At 46.1% G+C, this 20,663-nt stretch overlaps 1 protein-coding gene across 5 annotated transcripts in view; it reads left to right on the top strand.

The window, feature by feature from the left end:
* WBP1L (WW domain binding protein 1 like) overlaps positions 1 to 13,993 on the top strand; it is a 76,677-nt gene extending 62,684 nt beyond the window's left edge. For all 5 annotated transcript variants that reach the window (XM_008179776.4, XM_065552626.1, XM_065552628.1 and 2 more), the window contains exons 3-4: positions 9,952 to 10,113; positions 11,769 to 13,993. In XM_008179776.4, coding sequence (XP_008177998.2) covers positions 9,952 to 10,113; positions 11,769 to 12,520 — 914 coding nt within the window. In that variant the 3' untranslated portion in view covers positions 12,521 to 13,993. The remainder of the gene's footprint in view (positions 1 to 9,951; positions 10,114 to 11,768) is intronic.
* Positions 13,994 to 20,663: the final 6,670 nt, after the last annotated feature.

Here is a 20,663-nt window from a genome sequence, read left to right as displayed (position 1 = left end):
TGAGGACTTAGCCATTGGAAACAACAGAGAGAAAATACCTGGGTGTATTGGTTGATCACAGGATGACTATGAGCTGCCAATGTCATGCGGCTGTGAAAAAAGCTAATTCAATCCTAGGTGCATTAGACAAGGTATTGCCAGTAGAGAGAGACAAGTATTAGCACCATTATACAAAGCACTGGTGAGACCTCATTTGGCATACTGCATGCAATTCTGGTCTCCTATGTTTAAGAAAGATGAATTCAAACTGGAACAGGTGCAGAGAAGGGCTATTAGGATGATGAGAGGAATGGAAAACCTACCTTATGCGAGGAGACTCATAGAGCTTGGCTTGTTTTTCCTAACCGAACAAAGGCTGAGGGGAAATATGATTACTCTCTATAAATGCATCAAAGGAATAAACACCAGGGGGAGGAATAGGAATTATTTAAGTTAAGAGCCAATGTTGGCGGAATAAGAAATGGATATAAACTGGCCATCAATAAGTTTCGGCTTGAAATTAGACAAATGTTTCTAACCATCAGAGGAGTAAAACTCTGGAACAACCTTCCAAGAGGAGTAGTAGGGGCAAAAAACCCTAACTTGTTTCAAGACTGAGTTTGAGTTTATGGTGGTTGCCTACGATGGCATATGGCCCATCTGTAACTATTAGCAAATATCTCCAGCTGCCAGAAATGGGACACTAGATGGGGAGAGCTCTGAGTTACTATAGAAAATTCTTTCCCAAGTGCCTGGCTTGTGAATCTCACCCACATGCTCCGGATCTAACGCATTTGGGATCCGGAAGGAATTTTCCCCCAGGTGAGATTGGCAGAGACCCTGGAGTGTTTTTGCCTTCTTGGGCAGAGTGGGGCTGCTGGTGTTTGAACTGGAGGAAATGGTGGAATCTCTGTAACTTGTAATCTGTAAATCAAGAGGTGAGGACTTCAGTAACTCAGCCAGAGGTTATGGGCCTATTACAGGAATGTGTGGGTCAGGTTCTGGGGCCTGCAACGTGCAGTATGTCAGACAAGCTGATCACGATGATCCCTTCTGGACTTGAAGTCTGAGGGTAGGTATACACTATGGGATTAAGTCGACCTAAATTACGCAATTCCAGCTACGTTATTCACGTAGCTTAGGTCGACTTATTGCAGTGTCTACACTGCACTGGGTCCCGTCGACTTCCCTTATGCTTCTCATTCTTCTGGAGTACCAGAGTTGACGGGAGAGTGACCTGTGGTCGATTTAGCGGGTCTAGTGAAGACCCGCTAAATCGACCCCGGTGGATCGATCGCCGCCATATCAATCCACGGTAAGTGTAGATATGCCCTAAGTCTGATGCCTGACAAGGCAAATAGTCCCTAAAGGGTGTAAAAAAACCGAACCAAACCAACAACTTAGGCTTGTAGGAAAATACTGTACATTGGAAGACTAGCCTAATTGTATCAAGAATGAATCATAACACATGTGCGCAATTAGCAGAGTCAAGTTGCATGTGCAATCTTAATTTTGGCATTTCATGGTTTTTGAGTGTTTAACTCAGTAGCCATCGTGTTTTACTGGCAGTTTTATTCTATGGAACTTGTATACAGATAGGTGCTCAGTGAGCAAGAATTCTTGGCAGTTAGAATTATTTCTAGATCTGCGTTTCCTCTGCTGCTTTTACCCCTGAGCAGTGATACTGATCACCTCAATTCTGAAAGCAAAAAAATCTTTAATCTGCAGCCACTGGGAGAAGGATTATAAATGAAAAACATTCTCCGTTTGCAGACAGCACCATTTATATTATTGCTGTTCTGAACCATGTTCTCACTTAGCCCTCTGCATGCGTTCCCGGGAACCTTGAGAGAGAGTTGTTGTTTTTATTTCCCCCCCCCCCCCCCCCCCCAAAAAAAATCCTCAGTCCGGAAATTTGTGCTGAGACCCTGTTAGTTTCTAAAACCTTCACGATGCTGCAACACGTGCATATTCCAGGGAGGATTTGTAACTGAGATTCATGTCCAAGAGTTTGTTAGTCTCCCATTCCCTTTGATTTGTCCTCTTTTGTTTTCACCCCCATCTGTCCTTCGGCATAACTGTGTCCGTTTTCCTTATAGAGGGTTGTGCTACACCTTACTTTTCTTTCAGCTCCTTACCTGGCTTGGCTCTCCTCTGTACCTTCGATAGCTTTGCTGCTCCAGTATCAGCTAGTGTTTCAATCCATTGCTGCCGGTTAGTAGCCTAGACTAAAATAGAGAAGGAGAAATTAAATAAAAAACAACTTATCACTGTTAATGTTTCTGAAATTTTGTCACTTACTGTCTCACCGTTTATAGCCAGTTTCAGAAGATAAAGGTTTGGCAAAATCATCTTAAGCTGTTCAATGTAGGTTGGTAAGAGTCACAGATAGAAGGGTAATGGAGGAAATATACAGTACAGAGATCTTGGCCCTCTTTACTGATTGCTTTATTATATAGGAGCAGCAACAGTCTTGCCAAGTCTCAACTACCTTACCTCTTAAACATCAAGGAAAGGCAGGATAGTTCCTTAGGAACCCTTCCTAGGGGATGTCTACACTGCAGCTAGACACCCGGGGCTGGCCCAGGCCAGCCGACTCGGACTGAGGGGCTCAAGTGAAGGGGATGTTTAATTGCGGTGTAGATGGGGTCAGGCTGCAGCCTGAGCTCTGGGACCCTCCCACCTTGCAGGGTCCTAGAGCCCAGACGCCAGCCTAAACCTGAACGTCTGTACCGCAATTAAACTTCCCCTTAGCCCGAGTCTGGCTAGCCTGAGTCAGCGGGCACGGGCCAGCCACGGGTGTCTAATTGCAGTGTGGACATATCTTCAATGGTCATTTTACTTCCAACCTTCTTCTGCACCTCTCGCCACTTTGGTTTGCCTGTGTAAAATATTATCTTGGAGTTGGTTCTCCAGTGGCCTGGACATGTTCTGAAACTTGATGTGCATCTGAAACTTGGATTCATTTGAGGCCGTTGTTCAACTTGCCATTTGTATTCTAGTAACCGAGACTGGGGATCAATTGTCCCAGGCTGGTCCTCACTAGGCCTTTAGCACTGTTATTTCATCTGGAGCATAAAGAAGTTATTTATCTCTAAATAATCTTTCCCCAGGACAGAGACAGAGACTTAAATAGCGTTTGCTGCTTTGCTGCCTCACATTGACTATAGTTGAAAGATGATGAAGCTACGAGCAGGGATGTTCAATACTGTTTATTATGTGTCTCTTCAGGTTTTATACAGTAGTTGCATCGTGTGTATATTCTCCACCATCCAGGAGGCTAAGAATTAGCTGCAGTTAACCTCCATCATCACGTGTTCAAGTCAGCAGCTCTGAGGGCAAATAAACAGGGGTTGGAGTTTTGACCATTCCACTCTACAAATATTTGTTACACTTGGCAGCTTCTACCGTTGTATGATAACTCACTTTGTCAGTAGCCTCATAATCCCTTCTTAGAGGATGGTACTGATTTGGAGCAGCCTCCTCTCTGAAAAGGCAGAATAGTGACATGGCCTTTGAGGTCAGAGATGTCTTTTCCTGGCGCAATCTGCAAAACTCCACTACACCAAGATTGCAACATTGATTATAGTGGTCTCCCATTCTTGGGTGACAAAAATATTGACCCTTCAACTAGCTTTTATTCAAGCATCTTTGAGGAAGATGCTGCTACTTGGAAGTATGCCTTTCAGTCAGTGAAACTGCCCCACATCCCCTCCTGTTGGACCAGATATTGTGAATCCAAGATGATTACCCAACGTGCTTGTCAGACAGAGAAGCCCTCTGTGGTGTATTTTGGCTTGGCCTTAGTGAGTTTCCTGCCAACAGAACAGTGGCATTTACCTAAGTTTACTGTGATCTCTAGGGCAGATTATTCTGTTCTACCCTTGCAACACGAACATGAAAGAAAACATGTTTTCCATTTTGCACTGGATAAAAGGAGCTTCCCTCAGTGAAATCTTTGCTTGGAATGTTGCCCTTGGTGAACATGGTATTTGTGCATCCTGTTGTGAGACAGAAAATGACGACCTCCCCCCTCTTGGTGAAATGTTGTTATAGGTATCTCCAAATACACCGATGTGTAGTAGAAAAGGGTTTGATTGTATTGGGAACAGAACCTCCACCCACAAAAATCCTAGTATAGCATCTGTTTTGGCTGCGATCAGTATTCATACTGTTGTTACCTGGACAGTGTGTTTGATGCTGTGTATGGAGCTGATTAATATCTTTTAATAAAAGCTTTTGACGCTTTGTGGCACAGAGCTGTTGTGGAAAACCTTAACTCCCTGGCTGTTACTGATGCAATAAACACTTTTGAGTGCATCACTATTGCCATGTCCTCCACAGATTGCTGTTGATACCAGTCTGTCTCAGAGGCAGACCTTTTTTGAGACGAGGGCAGCCTCTGTTTTTGACTAAACTGATTTAGTGAACTGAGAAATATTCTGAAACTTCCGTGAATTTGATGATTGTCCTGTATATCTTTTTAACCAAGAACATGAGACGCTCTGTCATTTCTGTCTATTTGAGAGATCTTGATGCCATTGACCAATAGACCAAGAAGTGATGGGTCATTCTTCCAAAGAAGGCACTTTCCATCTCAGGGTAGCTTGATCCCTGCCTGTTCTTTTATCACCTTCCCTGGAAGGATAATTTTGCTCAGCCCAAAATGAAGCCAGCAGGTATCTTCCACGTCGGAGGGAGAAAGTTGTTGAAACACATCAGGGAAAGATTTTCAAAGGCACAGAGGGCAGGTAGGTGCCTGACTCATATTGACTTTCATTGGGAGTTGGGTGCCAGACTTCTGTTTTGCCTTTTGAATATCTCCCCCATTGTTTGTATGAGGTAGACTTGCTCTCTGCTTTCTCGGTCTTTGAAACAACACTTGAAAGGCTTTTATTTAGGCCCTCCAGAAGTATATTTTATCCTGTGCGTAATGGAAAACACGTTTTCTTTTGTGTTCATGTTCCAAGGGTCGGAAACAAAAAGCAGGCCATGCTTAGGGGATTGGTGGTGGTTCTAAAAGCTCTGCTCTAGGAATTATTCTGGGGAAGTTCTATGACCTGTGCTATACGGGAGGTCAGACTAGATGATCATAATGGTTCCTCTGGCCTTGGAATCGATGAATGTTTCTCCAAATTAGGAGTGCAGCCTCTGCCATTGTGCTCAGCCATGCTTTGCCAGCTCAGGATCACCGTCAGTCAACCAATAGCTCATTCTCTTGCCATTTTTCATCTCCGTGGGTTTTCTGTTAATTGCTATGTGGCCAGTCTTGAGGGGGTGACTTTGGAAATCCCCTACTCTCCCCCACCTCCAGAAAGAACAACCTATTCTGTGCATGATCCTGCAGGTGTTTCTGTTCACATTTGCACCATCACTCATTCCAGGTTAGTCAACACTCGGTGCACTCACGTACCGTTCACTCCCTAATGTGCTTTTTCCCCCCTCGTAAGCACAGTACAGTATTTTCAATGTATCTTACTAGACATCTTTGTGCTTAGCCTTCTAGTCATACTTTCACTTCAAATAAATCATTGCACTAAATATTTGCTAGGTTTTAAGATTTTTATGGCCTGCAATTTTTAACATCTTGCACTGTGATCCTCTGATCGAACAAGCTATTCTGGCCTGGGCTGAGTCAGTAATTGGGATGGTGGGGAGGCCACCTATGAATACCTACAAGATGCAAGAAGTGTTGGTGGTCAGTGAACCAGTCCCTCCACATGGTGTTTGCTGGCTCTGGTTCCAGAAATTCATATGAGGAATACAGCAGAAGTCTTGATTGCTTCTGTTCAAGAACAATCCCATGACCCTTTCCATAAGAATAGGGTGTGTTGTTCCTGGTGTGTTGGTCAGACAACAACCCAGTTAATTATGTTCTGCCTTCCTCAAAGTCCAGCTGCAGCTTCAGTGGAATCCAGCATTAATTTACTATCCTGAACTGTTGTGTGATATTACTGTGCATTATACAGTTGCCACACTTCACCCCGGAGATAACTGTGCTTTACTTGAGTTCCTCCAGCTTATCTATCAGTTTGTCTTGGAAAGCACTTTGGATTCCTTTGCAATAGGATTCCTATAGAAATATTTGATTTGTATCTGGAGGACTAAGACGTGGGAGGGAGCAGCTATCCCAATAGAAGAATTCTGCTGCCTCAGCTGCAATTGCTTACCAGTGGCATCTCTCCAGCACATCTTAGCTGAACATGCACAGCTTACCAGTACGTGAATAATTCCTGGGGAAATTCACTGATAAAATGTACTGCAGTAATCTGCGTTTGTTTATTTTAACAACCCTGTAACAGTTGGAAAAGGGTGGGGGTAATTCAGAGCTGTGTTTTGAATATGGCTGTGGATGACTTTCTCCAAATCTTTCTCCTCTTTTCTTTTTCTTTTCTTCTCGAGATTAAATTCAGAAAGGTGATTAAATGAAATCTAGGCCGACCATGGTGCTGGCTCCATAATGATGCTATGTGAAAGACCTGATTTCAGTGACTGGTTTCTCACTTTCTAGTCTAGCTAGGGCTTCAGTGAGTGGATAGCATCTCTGTCCATTCTTCTTCAACCAGAAAGGTGCTGATTGCAAATCAGTCCCTCCAGGCAGTGTTGGAGATTGGAGTGGGGCAATCTCTGGATAAAGGCCTCTTTGGAGTGGGAGTGACTGGGGGAGAGAAATAGCAAAATTCTGACACCGGGATGGAACATTGAGTGCCACAGGCATTTCCTTGTCACTCTTGTTACTCAAAAGTTCACATTCTTTTCTGAGTGGTAGTCTGTATCAGCAAAAACAACAGGGAGATCGTGTGGCACCTTAGAGACTAACAAATTTGGGAGTGGATGGGTCACTACGAAAAGTCATTTTTCCTCTACTGATACTCACACCTTCTTGTCAATTGTTGGAAATGGGCAATGTCCACCTTAATTGCATTGGCCTCGTTAGCACTGGACCCCCCCCCCCCACTTGGTAAGGCAACTCCCATCTTTTTACATTCTGTAATATGTATGCTGCTTACTGTATTTTTCACTCCATGCATCTGGTGAAGTGAGCTTTAGCCCACGAAAGCTTATGCCCAAATACATTTGTTAGTCTCTAAGGTGCCACAAGGACTCGTTGTTTTTACATTCTTTTCTGTCACCCTTACAGTAAGCCCGGCAGAGTGGACTAGCTAGAAAAACTGCATGGGAGCTTTAAACACGACTTACCTACAGATATCAGGAGATGCAGAGTACTCATAAAACATCAACACTTTTGGGCACAAGATAGATTTCCGTTCCTCTAGGAGAATTAATTGTATAATGAAAGAGAGATCCAATACTTCAATCTGCTTGGCCAAGATAGGAATTTGGGCTGATTTGTGTATCTCACGATGTCAAGAGAAGGTGCCATTCTAAGAACGTGGAGGCACAGTATATTGTATTTGTTTGTTTGAACTGAGAACAGTGAAATTATTCCACGTTAGTACTGTGGTGCACTACTTTCTGTCCTGAGTTTGGAATGAATGATTGCTCATTCCTGAGATTCCTTTGAGTCTCCTTTCATAAGACAGGCTTTCCATTTCTCAGATCATCCTAGTAGCCCTTCTCTGTACGTGTTCCAGTTTGAATTCATCCTTCTTAAACATGGGAGACCAGAACTGCACACAATATTCCAGATGAGGTTTCACCAGTGCCTTGTATAACGGTACTAACACCTCCTTATCTTTACTGGAAATGCCTCGCCTGATACCTCCCAAGACCGCATTAGCTTTTTTAATGGTCATATCACATTGGCGGCTCATAGTCATCCTGTGATCAACCAATACTCCGAGGTCCTTCTCCTCCTCTGTTACTTCCAACTGATGTGTCCCCAATTTATAACCAGAATTCTTGTTGTTAATCCCTAAATGCATGACCTTGCACTTTTCACTATTAAATTTCATCCTATTACTATTACCCCAGTTTACAAAGTCATCCAGATCTTCCTGTATGATATCCCGGTCCTTCTCTGTATTACCAATATCTCCCAGCTTTGTGTCATCTGAAAACGTAATTAGCACATTCCCACTTTTTGTGCCAAGGTCCGTAATAAAAAGATTAAATAAGATTGGTCCCAAAACCGATCCCTGAGGAACTCCACTAGCAGCCTCCTTCCAGCCTGACCGTTCACCTTTCAGCATGACCTGTTGTAGTCTCCCCTTTAACCAGTTCCTTATCCACCTTTCAATTTTCATATTGATCCCCATCTTTTCCAATTTAGCTAATAATTCCCCATGTGGAACCATATCAAATGCCTTACTGAAATCGAGGTAAATTAGATCCACTGCATTTCCTTTGTCTAAAAAATCTGTTACCTTCTCAAAGAAGTAGATCAGGTTGGTTTGGCACGATCTACCTTTTGTAAAACCATGTTGTATTTTGTCCCAATTACCATTAACCTCAATGTCCTTAACTACTTTCTCCTTCAAAAATTTTTCCAAGACCTTGCATACTACAGATGTCAAACTAACAGGCCTATAGTTACTTGGATCACCTTTTTTTCCTTTCTTAAAAATAGGAACTATGTTTGCAATTCTCCAGTTGTACGGTACAACCCCTGAGTTGACTGATTCCTTAAAAATTTTTGCTAATGGGTTTGCAATTTCATGTGCCAGTTCCTTTAATATTCTTGGATGAAGATTATCTAGACCCCCCCGATTTAGTCCCATTAAGCTGTTCGAGTTTGGCTTCTACCTCGGATGTGGTAATATCTATCTCCATATCCTCATTCCCATTTGTCATCCTACCATTATCCCTAAGCTCCTCATTAGCCTCATTAAAGACTGAGGCAAAGTATTTGTTTAGCTATTGGGCCATGCCTAGATGATCCTTAACCTCCACTCCATCCTCAGTGTTTAGCGGTCCCACTTCTTCTTTCTTTGTTTTCTTTTTATTTATATGGCAATAGAACCTTTTACTATTGGTTTTAATTCCCTTTGCAAGGTCCAACTCTACATGGCTTTTGGCCTTTCTCACTTTATCCCTACATGTTCTGACCTCAATAAGATAGCTCTCCTTGCTGATCCTTCCCATCTTCCACTCCTTGTAGGCTTTCTGCTTTTTCTTAATCACCTCTCTGAGATGCTTGCTCATCCAACTTGGTCTACAACTTCTGCTTATGATTTATTTCCCCTTTCTTGGGATGCAGGCTTCTGATAGTTTCTGCAACTTTGACTTGAAGTAATTCCAGGCCTCCTCCACCTTTAGATCCACAAGTTCTTCATATACTGCCATACGCGCCGACTCCATGAGCACTCCCGGAAAAAAAACAGCAACAGCTGTTCGGAGGCGCCCCTGATTTGCTGATTGACGGCTAGGAGAGGGGCTTGGGTAGGGCAGAGAGCAGCAAGCAGGCTGGGGACTGGGGAGGGGGCAGAGCAGGGGCAGGAAGAGGCGGAACAAGGGTGGGGCCTCAGAGGAGGGAGTGGAGTGGGGGCCAGAGCGGGGTTGGGGAAAAGAAAAACTTAGCGCCAATGTATACTGCTGCTTGGGTGAGACCTATCCTTTGAAGGTGAAGTATCCTTCCAGTCTAGAGTCATCTGTTTTGCCATCATCAGTTCTATATGGAACCATATTTTTTGGCTAGAACAAACATTTAGGATGGGTGAGATGTTTGACAGGAAGCACGGTGCCTGGACAACTTGGAGCTATGTCCCCAGCATGCTCGTGATCTCTCCCAGAACTCTGCTCTTTTGAGTGCTGAAGCACACGTGAAATTGCCCAGTTTGTGGTTAGGGTCAGTATATCACCGTGGAGCCTGTATATTTTTGAACACAAGTGTAACGTATGAACATCTGCAGACATTGCAGCTTTAGGTTTGCACCTCGTTGCTTTAAATATTATCCCATAATCTTTTCCACTGCGTCTTGTGTGTATTTGGCATTTCCGCCCCCCCCCCCCCCCCCAAGGAAATGACTTGCACTGTGAATAACCGGTTCTTCCCTCCCTGTTTGTTCCCAGGGTTCTGGCTGGTGTGGACTATCATCATCATACTAAGCTGCTGTTGCGTTTGCCATCATCGGCGTGCCAAACACCGCCTCCAGGCACAGCAGCGGCAACACGAGATTAACCTGATTGCTTACCGAGAAGCCCATAACTACTCAGCCCTGCCATTTTATTTCCGTATGTACTGCCTACAGATCTTCCTAGATGCAAGAGGGAGCAGGCTGGCTTTTGAAAGAGTAAAGACCAAAGAATTCGCCATGTCGGGTGGAGGTGGGGAGAAGCTGCTGGGGCAGAGGGAGAGGTTGGGGGCTGCTGCTGCCTGACCTATGGCTTGTGGAGAGGAGGTGGTACATTCTAGCTGCCTGGAACATGTGCTCTGCTGACTCTGGAAGCAGAACTGTGCCAGCAACAGGGCATTTTTCTGCTCCTGGGTTACCTGTACCTTTTCCTGGAGCCGTGGAGAGGTTTTAAAAAGCCCATAGTCAGGAGAGCTTGGAGCGATCTTTCTTTGATACGCCTGCTATGTAACCTGTTTTTGCAGCTGGTTTGACTGAGGTAAAGAAAGTGGCTTGACAGAGGTTGGTCACCAAAAGGTGGGAATGGTGACTCAGCTGGGACCCTCCTGGTTCCCAATCCTATACTCTGCCTACTAGACCATGCTAGATTTCCAGTGAGTTAACAGATCCATTGGTACTGCCTCTGGGGGAGCTATATTGGCAGAAAGAGGAGAGAGTGCAGTTGCCCTGGTGTATTATGATATAAGGACATTTCACTTGAAGTTATACTTTTTAAAGAGTGTTTTGATCAGTTGCTTAATTCAGTCCACTTTAGCCTGTTTTGCCTGCTTAGGAAAATATTTAATTGATTTGTAGGTCCATTATAAGCACAAATATAATGTTCCCCTCGTCACTCGCGGTGATAGGGTTTCACTCTGGCCACACCACAAATACTGAATCCAATGTTAAAACAAAATGTGGACAAATCTCTTAATTTTCTTGTAATTGCTGCCTCCTTCAGGGGTGAAATCTTTGATTTTTTTTTTTGGAAATGTAAACACCAGTGATTATAGAACCCCAGCCTAGAAATTTCTGAAGTCACCTAATCAATTTCCTGCAACCAATACAGGATTATTCTCTGGTGTAATTTATAGTGCTGTGTCCAGGGTGGTCTAGTAGCTAAGCATGGGAAAGGGAGTCAGGAGATCTGGATTTTATTCCCAGCTCCGTACAGACTCCCTCTGACCTTGATCTAGTCACGTTGTCTCTCTGTGCCTCAGTTTCACCTTCTCTAAAATGTGATAATTACAGCCTCACGTAGGGGATGATGCTAACTCATTATTGCTTGGTTTAGAATCCAGGGGTTCTCAAACTTCGTTGCACCACGACCCCCTTCTGACAACAAAAATTACTACACGATCCCAGGAGGGGGGACCAAAGCCTGAGCTCGCCTGATCCCCACCGTCCTGGGGGACAAGAGGGGGGCAAAACCCAAGTCACACTGCCCCAGGCTGAGGGGCCAAAGCCGAAGCCCAAGGGCTTCACTCCCAGGCAGCAGGGCCCCGCCACCCTGAGCCCCGCCACCCAGGGCTAAAACCCTCGGGATTTGGCCCTGGGAGTTGGGGCTTTGGCCCCGGGCCCCAGCCAGCCCTGGCGACCCTATTAAAATGGGGTTGCGACCCACTTTGAGGTCCTGACCCACAGTTTGAGAACTGCTGGTTTAGAAGCTGCTAGAGATGGGCAAAGTATCATAAATTAAGTGAATGACATTGATCTATTTTAAATAACAAATTTCATGAAATTGCACATGAAATAACTTCTACCTCCCCATTTTAGGATTTTTGCCAAATTATTTACTACCTCCCTATGAGGAAGTGGTGAACCGACCTCCAACCCCTCCCCCACCATATAGTGCCTTACATCAGCAGTGTGTCCCGGCAGGCAGCAGTAGCACAATCCCGGATACTCCAAGAAGCCTCCAGCCAGCACAGACAAGCTCTCCTCCACCACCAGGTGGTAATAACAGCAGCACTGACAGCACTGGGTCCCTCAGTGTCCGGGACCCTGAATCCTCCATGACACTGGTTGAACGAACTGTCACCAAGATGCAGGCTACGGAACCAGGCCACTCCAGCACCGGAGCTGAGTTGGAGGAGATGGCCGATCCTGTGTCCTTCCCGGATAAGGATTCCGAGTGCAAGGAGGAACTGCTTAAAGATTACAGCTGTGAAAGCTTAGACCAGAACAGCGCTATTCCCGATGCCAAGGACAAGACTCCTGGCAGGCACCGCCGTTTCACTGGCGACTCAGGCATCGAAGTCTGCGTCTGCAACCGGGGCCACCATGACGACGACCTTAAGGAGCTTGATGGGCTCATCGACGATACTTTGGATGGGTCCCTGGACTTCTGTGACAGCTGCAGTGGCCACCTCCATGGGGATGAGGAAGAAGGGCTTTTCAGTGCCTCCGAAGAGCAGCACCGTGAACATAACCACCACCATCTGCCTCGGCAGCCGGTGTGTGTCCTCCTGAACACCATAAACGAGCAGGACTCTCCAAACTCTCATACTAATCACTCTCCCAGCTAAAGTGGCTGAGTTGTAAGGGAGAGTCTGTAAAAGGATTAAGAACAACTTTTAAAAAGGTCACGCAACCTTTTTTCTCCCCCCCAGATGTAATTTTGGGAAGATCCCCAAAAGCACTGCTTGGGAGGGCGGGCAACTGCTCTTGTTTTTTTAAAATCACATCCCTCCTTGTACACATAGTAGGGAGTTTGGTTTCAAAAGGAGACCTTTGTAAAATGGAACTTTCCTAATGATGATTTTGGTGATGGATTATTATTGTTTGGTTGGTTTTAGTTTTCCAAAACCTGCTTTATCTTGCAAGTCATGAAGCTCAGCAAGTCTAACCCTGTGAGGATCAGAAATGCAGTATGGCTCCACCCTCCAGGTGTCTTCCCAGAAGCGCACAGCTTCTGATAGCACTGGTAGTCAGCAGCCCGAGAGTTCTGGTTTGATTAGTGCTCTTGAGGGGAGTAGAGCTAATCCACATTTCCCCGAATCGAGAAATCACTACATCAGAACAGCGCTGTAATCTCTGGTGCTTCAGCAACAGATAGGGGTGTAGGAGATTCCCCACTTGAAGCTGGTAACTGAAGGACCAGTTTCTTCCAGATGGAATATTAGTCTATAGCATGCAAGTTGCAAAAAGGGTGGCAGATTTTGCCTTTACATACTTTTTTTTTCTTTTCAGGCAAATATATTCCTTTAATCAATACCTCTCCGAGCACAGCTATGAGTTAGAACCAGGCAGCTGGGCTGCCTTTCCAAGTACTGTGGTGTCTAAATGACATTCAACTTGTGTGCTGCAAAAGGTTTGGCCTTTTTTCATTTTATTTTTGTCCCCTTAGGGCAGCACTTTAGTTAAGATGACAAAATGAAAACCAGGGCTGTCTTTGGCCAGTGTGCCTTCAAGTTTCAGCGATGCATGTTGAACAAATGGAGACAAAAGCTCCGTCCGTTGCAAAAGGATTACTTACAGCGGAGATCTGTGCAGTATTCTTTTTTAAATCCAAAAGTTCAGTGCGATTCTAATGCTGACCACTTACAAGAAATGAATGTCTAGGGTTTTTTCTTTTTTTTTTTTTTTTGGTAAGGTGGCAAATGGCTACTGTATAATGTCTGAGCGTGTATGTGTGTGACTGCAATACATGCATGCATGTCCTACTGGTAATATGAAACCTGCTGTAAGACTGCAAGAAAATTTACTGTAGCTTTGCTTTAATAAACAGTAGAGTTTTTGTTAGTATAACCCGAAGGAAAAAAAAACAAACCGCTGAAACTAACATTCCCTGGAGCATTCCTGTGGAAGAGGGCAGGAGTCAAGCTTATATATGAAGTGTGCTTGGGTTTCCCTCTGGCTTTCCTTTACTTATGGTCGTCTTGAACATTACTGTTACGGAGGGAAATTGAAACCTTGACGCAGGCATTCAGATTTGATTGATCGAAACCAAAATCAGTTTTCAGTAACGTGGAAACCAAATATAATGCCTTTTCTGATCACTCGCATGTGTGTCATTTTGTGAACGGAGAAGAAAAATCTGTGTTTACATTTTACTTGACATACACAATGTTCTGCTTGTAACACGTGGATTTGTCTCATTTAAATACTTTTCCTCTCTACAGAAGAGAGCGCATTTTAGTATGTGCTTGTTCGTCTGTAATGGGCAACTTTTTTTAAAGGGCAGCTATTTCTCTCCCCTCCCCCACAAACAGCCTAACATCAAGCAGTTCACTGCAACTAGGATTGCAATTTCTACATTAGGATGCATTGAAACAGTCTTTCATTGAGATTCATCAAAGCCCTTTCCATGCTATGGTGTGTGCATGTGGTTTAAAAAATACTCCATGGCACATTAATTGTTCTGACTGGCTCTTTGTATAGTATGACCAGACTTACCGTGGCTCACACAAGTAGGGAACTGATCATTTGCTGGAAGCCTAGGAATTCTGTTCCTCACCCTTCCCCCATGGAGAATTGTCACCAGCTGCTGTGCTCATTGATCATTTCTTCCCTTTGGGGAGAGAACTCTACAGAATTGACCTGCAAGTTGTTAAACTCTCTTCCTCACATATTTCAAGGAAGCTTAAAAAGCATTTAACTTTCAGAAAGCAGGATTTTAATGATAAGAATCCTATATGTCCACCTTCTCCTCCCTGAACATTTCCTCCCTACATCCCACATGTTGAATCTGGCCTCGCAGACATTTAGGAGAAAAGCTCTCCTTGTTAGTGTGGTCAGACGGCCACTGGTGTGGTGCTTTGCTCTGTTCAATGTTGATAACAGTCGGCTGTATGCGTGTGTTCCCTCTGTGTGCTGCCCCGGCTCTGCAGATCGCTGGCACAACAGACCCCGAGAGAATCCCCAGTGACCACAGACTCCGATAAGGTACGAAGGCACCCGGCCAGGTTTATTGTCAAACAAAACACAGTCTCTAGCTTCCCGGATCAGATGTCTACAGTTTTGCTAGTACATATGTGCTCCCTGACAATGGACCGGCTCAGTCAGTCGTGGGACTGTCCACTGCCACCTAGGCCAGACAAAGACACCGCCCCAGGGGTGCATTCACAAGTTACACAACACTCCTGACCTATTGAGGTACAACCCTTCTACTCAGTAAGGTGCCGCCTCTCACCTTATACATGTTGGTTCGAACAAAACTCTATCCATCATATTACCCTTTTGACCCTGTCTTTAGGATGGGTCAGCCTGTTCCTTGTTATCTGTGTGGAATGTGCAAGTATGTGAATGTTCTGATATCTGGTGTCCAGTACCTTTTAGGTATGTCTCTTTTTGCAGCATCAGCCCTTTCCTTGCCAGCTTCTGTGAGCAGAGCCTGCCTCTCACTCACAGCTTAACTTTGCTTTATGTTAGCAAAGTCTTGACCATTATTTTGGTTCAGGCCTCATACCGGACCTCTGATATAAGGGTTTCTGTTCCAGGGCTTCATCTTACTACAGTTAGTTTGCAACACTCCTGCCTTTTCATTTTAAGGGTAAGGAAGCTCCCACTTCAGTTCTCTCAATCTTCAAGATCATCTCTAGCAAAAAAGGAAAATGAGTTGATAGTCCTGACCTTTCTAAGGTGAGAAACAAGGACTTTTGTTGTGCTTGAAAAACCCTTTCAGGCTGCTTTTGTAGATCATAAAGAAGCAAAAAGGGCACAAACTAATTTTTTTTTTTCCCCCAAACCATCTTTACCCTTGTGGTAGAAAGATCCTGTGACCAGGGTCTCAGATGGGCTCAGGGAAAATCACTAGCGTAAACTTGGCCAGGTGTAACGGAACAAAAAGAAGTTCATTTGGCTGCCACCCTGTTCACACAGGGCACCACCTGCCACAGTCTTACCCGACCACAGCAAGGCGCTGGTAGCAAACAGTCCTGCATCAGGCCTACCTCTCCTCAGAGAGGCTCTGACAAGGCAGCAGGTTCTCAAGAAATTCCTGGCTCCAGCCAGGCCCCTCACACAGAGTAGGGGCCGGGGGTCTGCTCTCCCTCCTAGCTAACCCTAAAGGAGCTGTGCTCTCCCCTTTTAACCCCTCCCTCCAAGCCTGACACCTGCTGCAGGGGTTGTAGGGTGGGACTGAGGGAGTCCACAGCAGTTCGTTAACCCTTTCCTGGCCAGTGTGGGGTGTCTCGTCCCTCACACCCTCCCCCTTAAGATGGTACCATCAGCTCTCTCCACTGCCTTGGAAGAATATGCAGGCAGTTGGGGAGGCCTTTCCCACCTTATATTGTATCTTAACTGAGTACAGCTGGATGGGTACTTGTCTTTCATGGCAGTTAGCCGTCATAGGGGGGTTGTCATCTGTGATCAGGGTGAATGGGTTTCGAAGACATAATATCAGAGTGTATCCATGGCCCACTTCATCACCAGGCCTTCCTTCTCAGTGATGGAGTATACCATGTCTTGGGGATTCAGCTTCCAGTTAACGTATAGGAGGGGATATCTAGATGACCGATTTCCTACCCATCCATGTGTCAGCAAGGCTATTTCACAAGCTTCTGACCAGCAGCCCTTCCTAGGCCCTTCCGTCATGCCCATGATGGGGGGTTGCTGTGGTGGAGAATCCATGCACAAAGCAGAGATAGTTCCTGGGACTCCGGGGTCCTGTTGTACTGGTTTTGTGGTGGAAGCAGGTCAAGCTTTCAAGGTCTGCACTTGATTCACAAGGGGCTGGCCCTGGCCCTTCCCCAATGTGTACCCCAGGTAGGTGGTTTTCTCCTTCCCTATTTTGTCCTTAGCTGGGTTTGCTATCAACCCAGTGTCTTCTAGGTACCTGAGGGTGGTCACCGCGTTATTTAAGTGGATCTCCCCGCCATGGCAATAAATGACCACATCATCCAAATAAACTACGGCGTATTGGGCCTGTGGCCGGAGGACCCAGTCCATCAGCTGCTGAATGGTTGCAGGTGCTCTGTGGGAGCCACACGGCATGACATGGCATTGATAGAGCCCATACAGAGCAGAGAAGCCAGACTTCTCATGGGATCTGGGTGCAAGAAGCATCTGCCAGTGTGGTGATGTAATTGGCTTCACCCTATCACTCTAGCAGGTTGTCCACTCTGGGCGTGGGAGAAACTGATGCAGAACTGGGAGGTGCCATCTAGTTTGATGGCCAACATTCCAGGACTTCTCCACTCGCGATGGGACTCCTCGGTAACTCCCAGTTCCAGCATGGCTTGGAGCTCCTGTTTAACAACTTCCCCTGGCTCCTTTGCAGGAAGATGGGGTGTGTCTACCTCTGTGACCTGCTCGGTTTTGATAGCGTGATAGGTTAAGTGGGTTCGCCCTAATTCAGGTGAAAAAGAAGGGAATGAGTCTGCTGCACTTGGACTTTCTGTGCTGGTGGAAGGTTCTCCCTTATGTGTATAGGCGATGCTGCCTGGGCTCCTAACTCTAGCAGATAAGGGTCTATGAACAAGGCTATTGGGCATCCCAAGGTTTCTTGGGCATTCTTTTCAGTGTCTGGTATAAGCACTCCACAGGACTATCCATTTAAGGGTGGTACAAGGAGGTCTGGGTGGTTTTAATCTTTAACAGGCTACAGAACTCCTTCATCAGCTGTGACATTAAGTTGGTCCCCGGGTCAGTGAAGATCTCCCAGCTCACCCGTATCCTGGCAAAGACCTTTATCAGGTTGGTCGCGATGGTCTTAGCCTTCCTAGAGCGTATTGGGATTGCTTCCAGGCACCTCATGGAATAATACAACGTCACCAGCGTGGTGCCATATGGCACTGTTCTCCAGGGGCCCAACCAAGTCCATCCCTGTGTATTCAAAGAGAGAGGGACTAGAGGAGCTTTTGAAACTCCTAAGACATCCTGATGCTATAGCTGCAGTACTGTGAGCTGTGTTCATACTTCCCCCACCTGGTTGTCCTTCTCTGGACAGTAAAGCCACTCAGCTCAGATTCTGAACCACAGGAATCCCTGGTTTGATTAGGGGTTGGAGGGGAATTTGTCACCTCTCCATTCACAATGGCCAACTGATTCAGTGTCTCATCTCTCCATTGTCCTCCTGCAAAGTCAGAACAGCACCTTAAAATGTTTGATGCTTGAAGGGGGCACCCTTGGCTCCTCACCTGCTTGGGAGTCTGAGGGGGCCTCTTGTTGTCTGGAACTCCCCTCTGCAGGTCCTGCCTCTTCACCTACCAGCTTCCTGGGTTCTTGGCCCCTGTCTGCTGAGGCAGCCTGGGTCATAGTATCAGAAGGCTCTCCAAATCTCTTCCATACCATCCCAGAGTACTCCCAGTCCTGAACTAGAATAACTGGGTAAGTGAGGCCAGCCCTACTACAGGGGTCCCTGTACATTCCTGTAGGGTCAGTTGGACTGCATACTTGAGTGGAGTTTTGCATTCCCCAGAATGTAATTCTATAGTCTCTCCCGGGGCCTCTGGCCTCTACTGAGTGGTCCAGGAGAAGAATTTGGCCACACCCTGAGCAGACCAGTTCTATGGCCTCAGCCCCATTTATTTGGATGGGGATGGTGACTTTGGCCCAAACCAGCTTGTTTCTGGCTTTCTGCCATCCACACCTGCCTGCAGCTGCACTCCAGGTACGAGCAGTATCTGCACGGGCGCCTGGGTGCTCGCGTGAGAAGCAGACCATTGGCCCTTGGCAGACTGATGGGAATGGCGCTCTCTTCTGGCCCTGCCACCTGCAGATGTAGCACCTCACTGTGGAGCTGCCCATCCTCGGGCAGGGAGCAGAGCATGGTTTGGAGAGTCAAGTCAGGAGAGCTGCTCTGTGTTCATGATGGGAGCAGCCTGCAGCCACCAACTCCATTTCCTTCTCACGCTTCCCCATCACAGTCAGTTTCCTGCCTTCTAGTTTCTCTCTCAGCTTAGCTGGGGAGAATTGCTGACATCCATGGGGAGCCGGTCCAACTCGCTGATCCAAGACACTGTGGGAAGTCGGCCCCAGGGGGCTGCGTGTGGCCCCAGAGCCTCAAGGAGCCAGATCTGGGGGGTGGCCACATGCTGATTGGGAGCATCCTCACCAGGTGCCCAGGGCAGCTTGGCAGTAGCTGCTGGGGCTGCCTCTGCCCGTCTCACTCGCTGGGTCACGGTGGACTCTCCCTTGCACAGGGAGAGGTTGCGACCTGTGTTCTCCACCCCATGGGACCAGGGTCGCTCCTGAGCTCAGGACAAACCGCTACCATGACTAACCAAACCAAAAGGGGGGTTATTTGGCTGTTGCCCCCTTCAGGCAGGGCCTCCCCCTGCTGCAGTTTTACCCCACAGCAGCAAACAAGGCGCCGGTAACAAACAGGTCCCGCATAAGGCCTCCCTCGCCTCAGGGAGGCTGTGAGAGGCAGCCGGCTCTGAGTGCTAGCTAGAGCTCTGCTCTCCTTCCCAGCCAGCCGCACCTGAGCCGTGCTCTCCCCTTTTAACCCCTTCCTCCGAGCCTGGCAGGGCTGAACCCGCTGCAGCTCGTTAACCCTGTGCGGTTTGTATACCCCATTGCAGTTCCACTGAGTGTGAGCAGTGGAGTGCTCAACCGTGGTCTTTAGCCCAGAGTTTTAGACTAGCTTTTATATTTCCTGAGCAAAGACAGTATGGTGCTGAGGGTGGTACCAGAATCTCTGGCATTTAAGGGCATAGCCAGGCTCAGTGAGACATACCAACTCTATAATTTTTCATTGTTCGATATCTTTCTATAGGGTTTTTTTCCCCTAAAAGCTATGACAATGGGCTTTCACTTGATCTTAATTTGCAAAATATTGCGCTCTGGCTCCAGAAAATAATCCTAGGGTAACTCTGCAGGGGGAGAGCAAACAAACCAAACATAGACCCACTGGTTCTTTCTGTGACACTCGGAGCAGTAAATATAAATTTAAGGTTTGCTCAATACAAGGCATGAAGGAAGTGTGGGAGGGTGGGGTGGATAAATCTGTATAATACAGACAGTGAGTTAATATGTCTGGCTTGTGATTGTGTTTCAAACAATTTATGCCGACAACACGCTTCAGGTGCTAGTGATAGTAATGTTTAAATAGACACGCACACACTGCCTATTTCCGAACGATTCTGTGGTATTAAAAATATTTATAGCAGGATCTGTTCACTCGCTATTGAACTTCAGTTGCCTGTGGGGTAAACCCCAGTAACTTTTCAACAGTACTCGGCAATCCACAGCATCCATCGCTTTAGGACAGGAAGAGAAGAGCCGTTTGAAGCTACAGAAGAATTTAGCTAGGCAGAAGGTAACTGGAGCGATCAGAACTTAGCCACCCTGATATGCACTGCCTGGAAAGTGGAATTGCATTATCATGGTCTGAAGTGTCAGCCCTGTTCAGTTGCTGGGCATTTTTGACTTTAGTAGAACATCAATGGTCACACACAAACTCATCGTAAGGCTGTTTTGTAATTGCTCATAATGTGGTTACAGGATTATTACATGTTGTTTTAAACTTTTTGTGTGTGTGAGAGAGAGAGAGAGAGAACACAACACACAAAATTCAGGAATTGAAACTCTATCCCAGCAGATGAACTTAAACCTAAATCCAGAGAGTATTTTTGATCCAAATCCAGAATTTCCTAAAACATCATCTGTCTTACTTTGTGCTTCTGCTCCTCCGTCCACCATCACTTCGGATATGCAATCCGTTCCTCTCTCTGCTGATTTCAGGGCACGCCCTCATGTGAAATGCTCTACATTTAGTGACTAGCT

This window comes from Chrysemys picta, chromosome 7, assembly GCF_011386835.1.
Source record: "Chrysemys picta bellii isolate R12L10 chromosome 7, ASM1138683v2, whole genome shotgun sequence".
NCBI classification, from domain to species: Eukaryota; Metazoa; Chordata; order Testudines; family Emydidae; genus Chrysemys; species Chrysemys picta.
The sequence above is the reverse complement of the archived record's forward strand: the minus strand, read 5'-3'. Positions and strand labels throughout refer to the sequence as shown.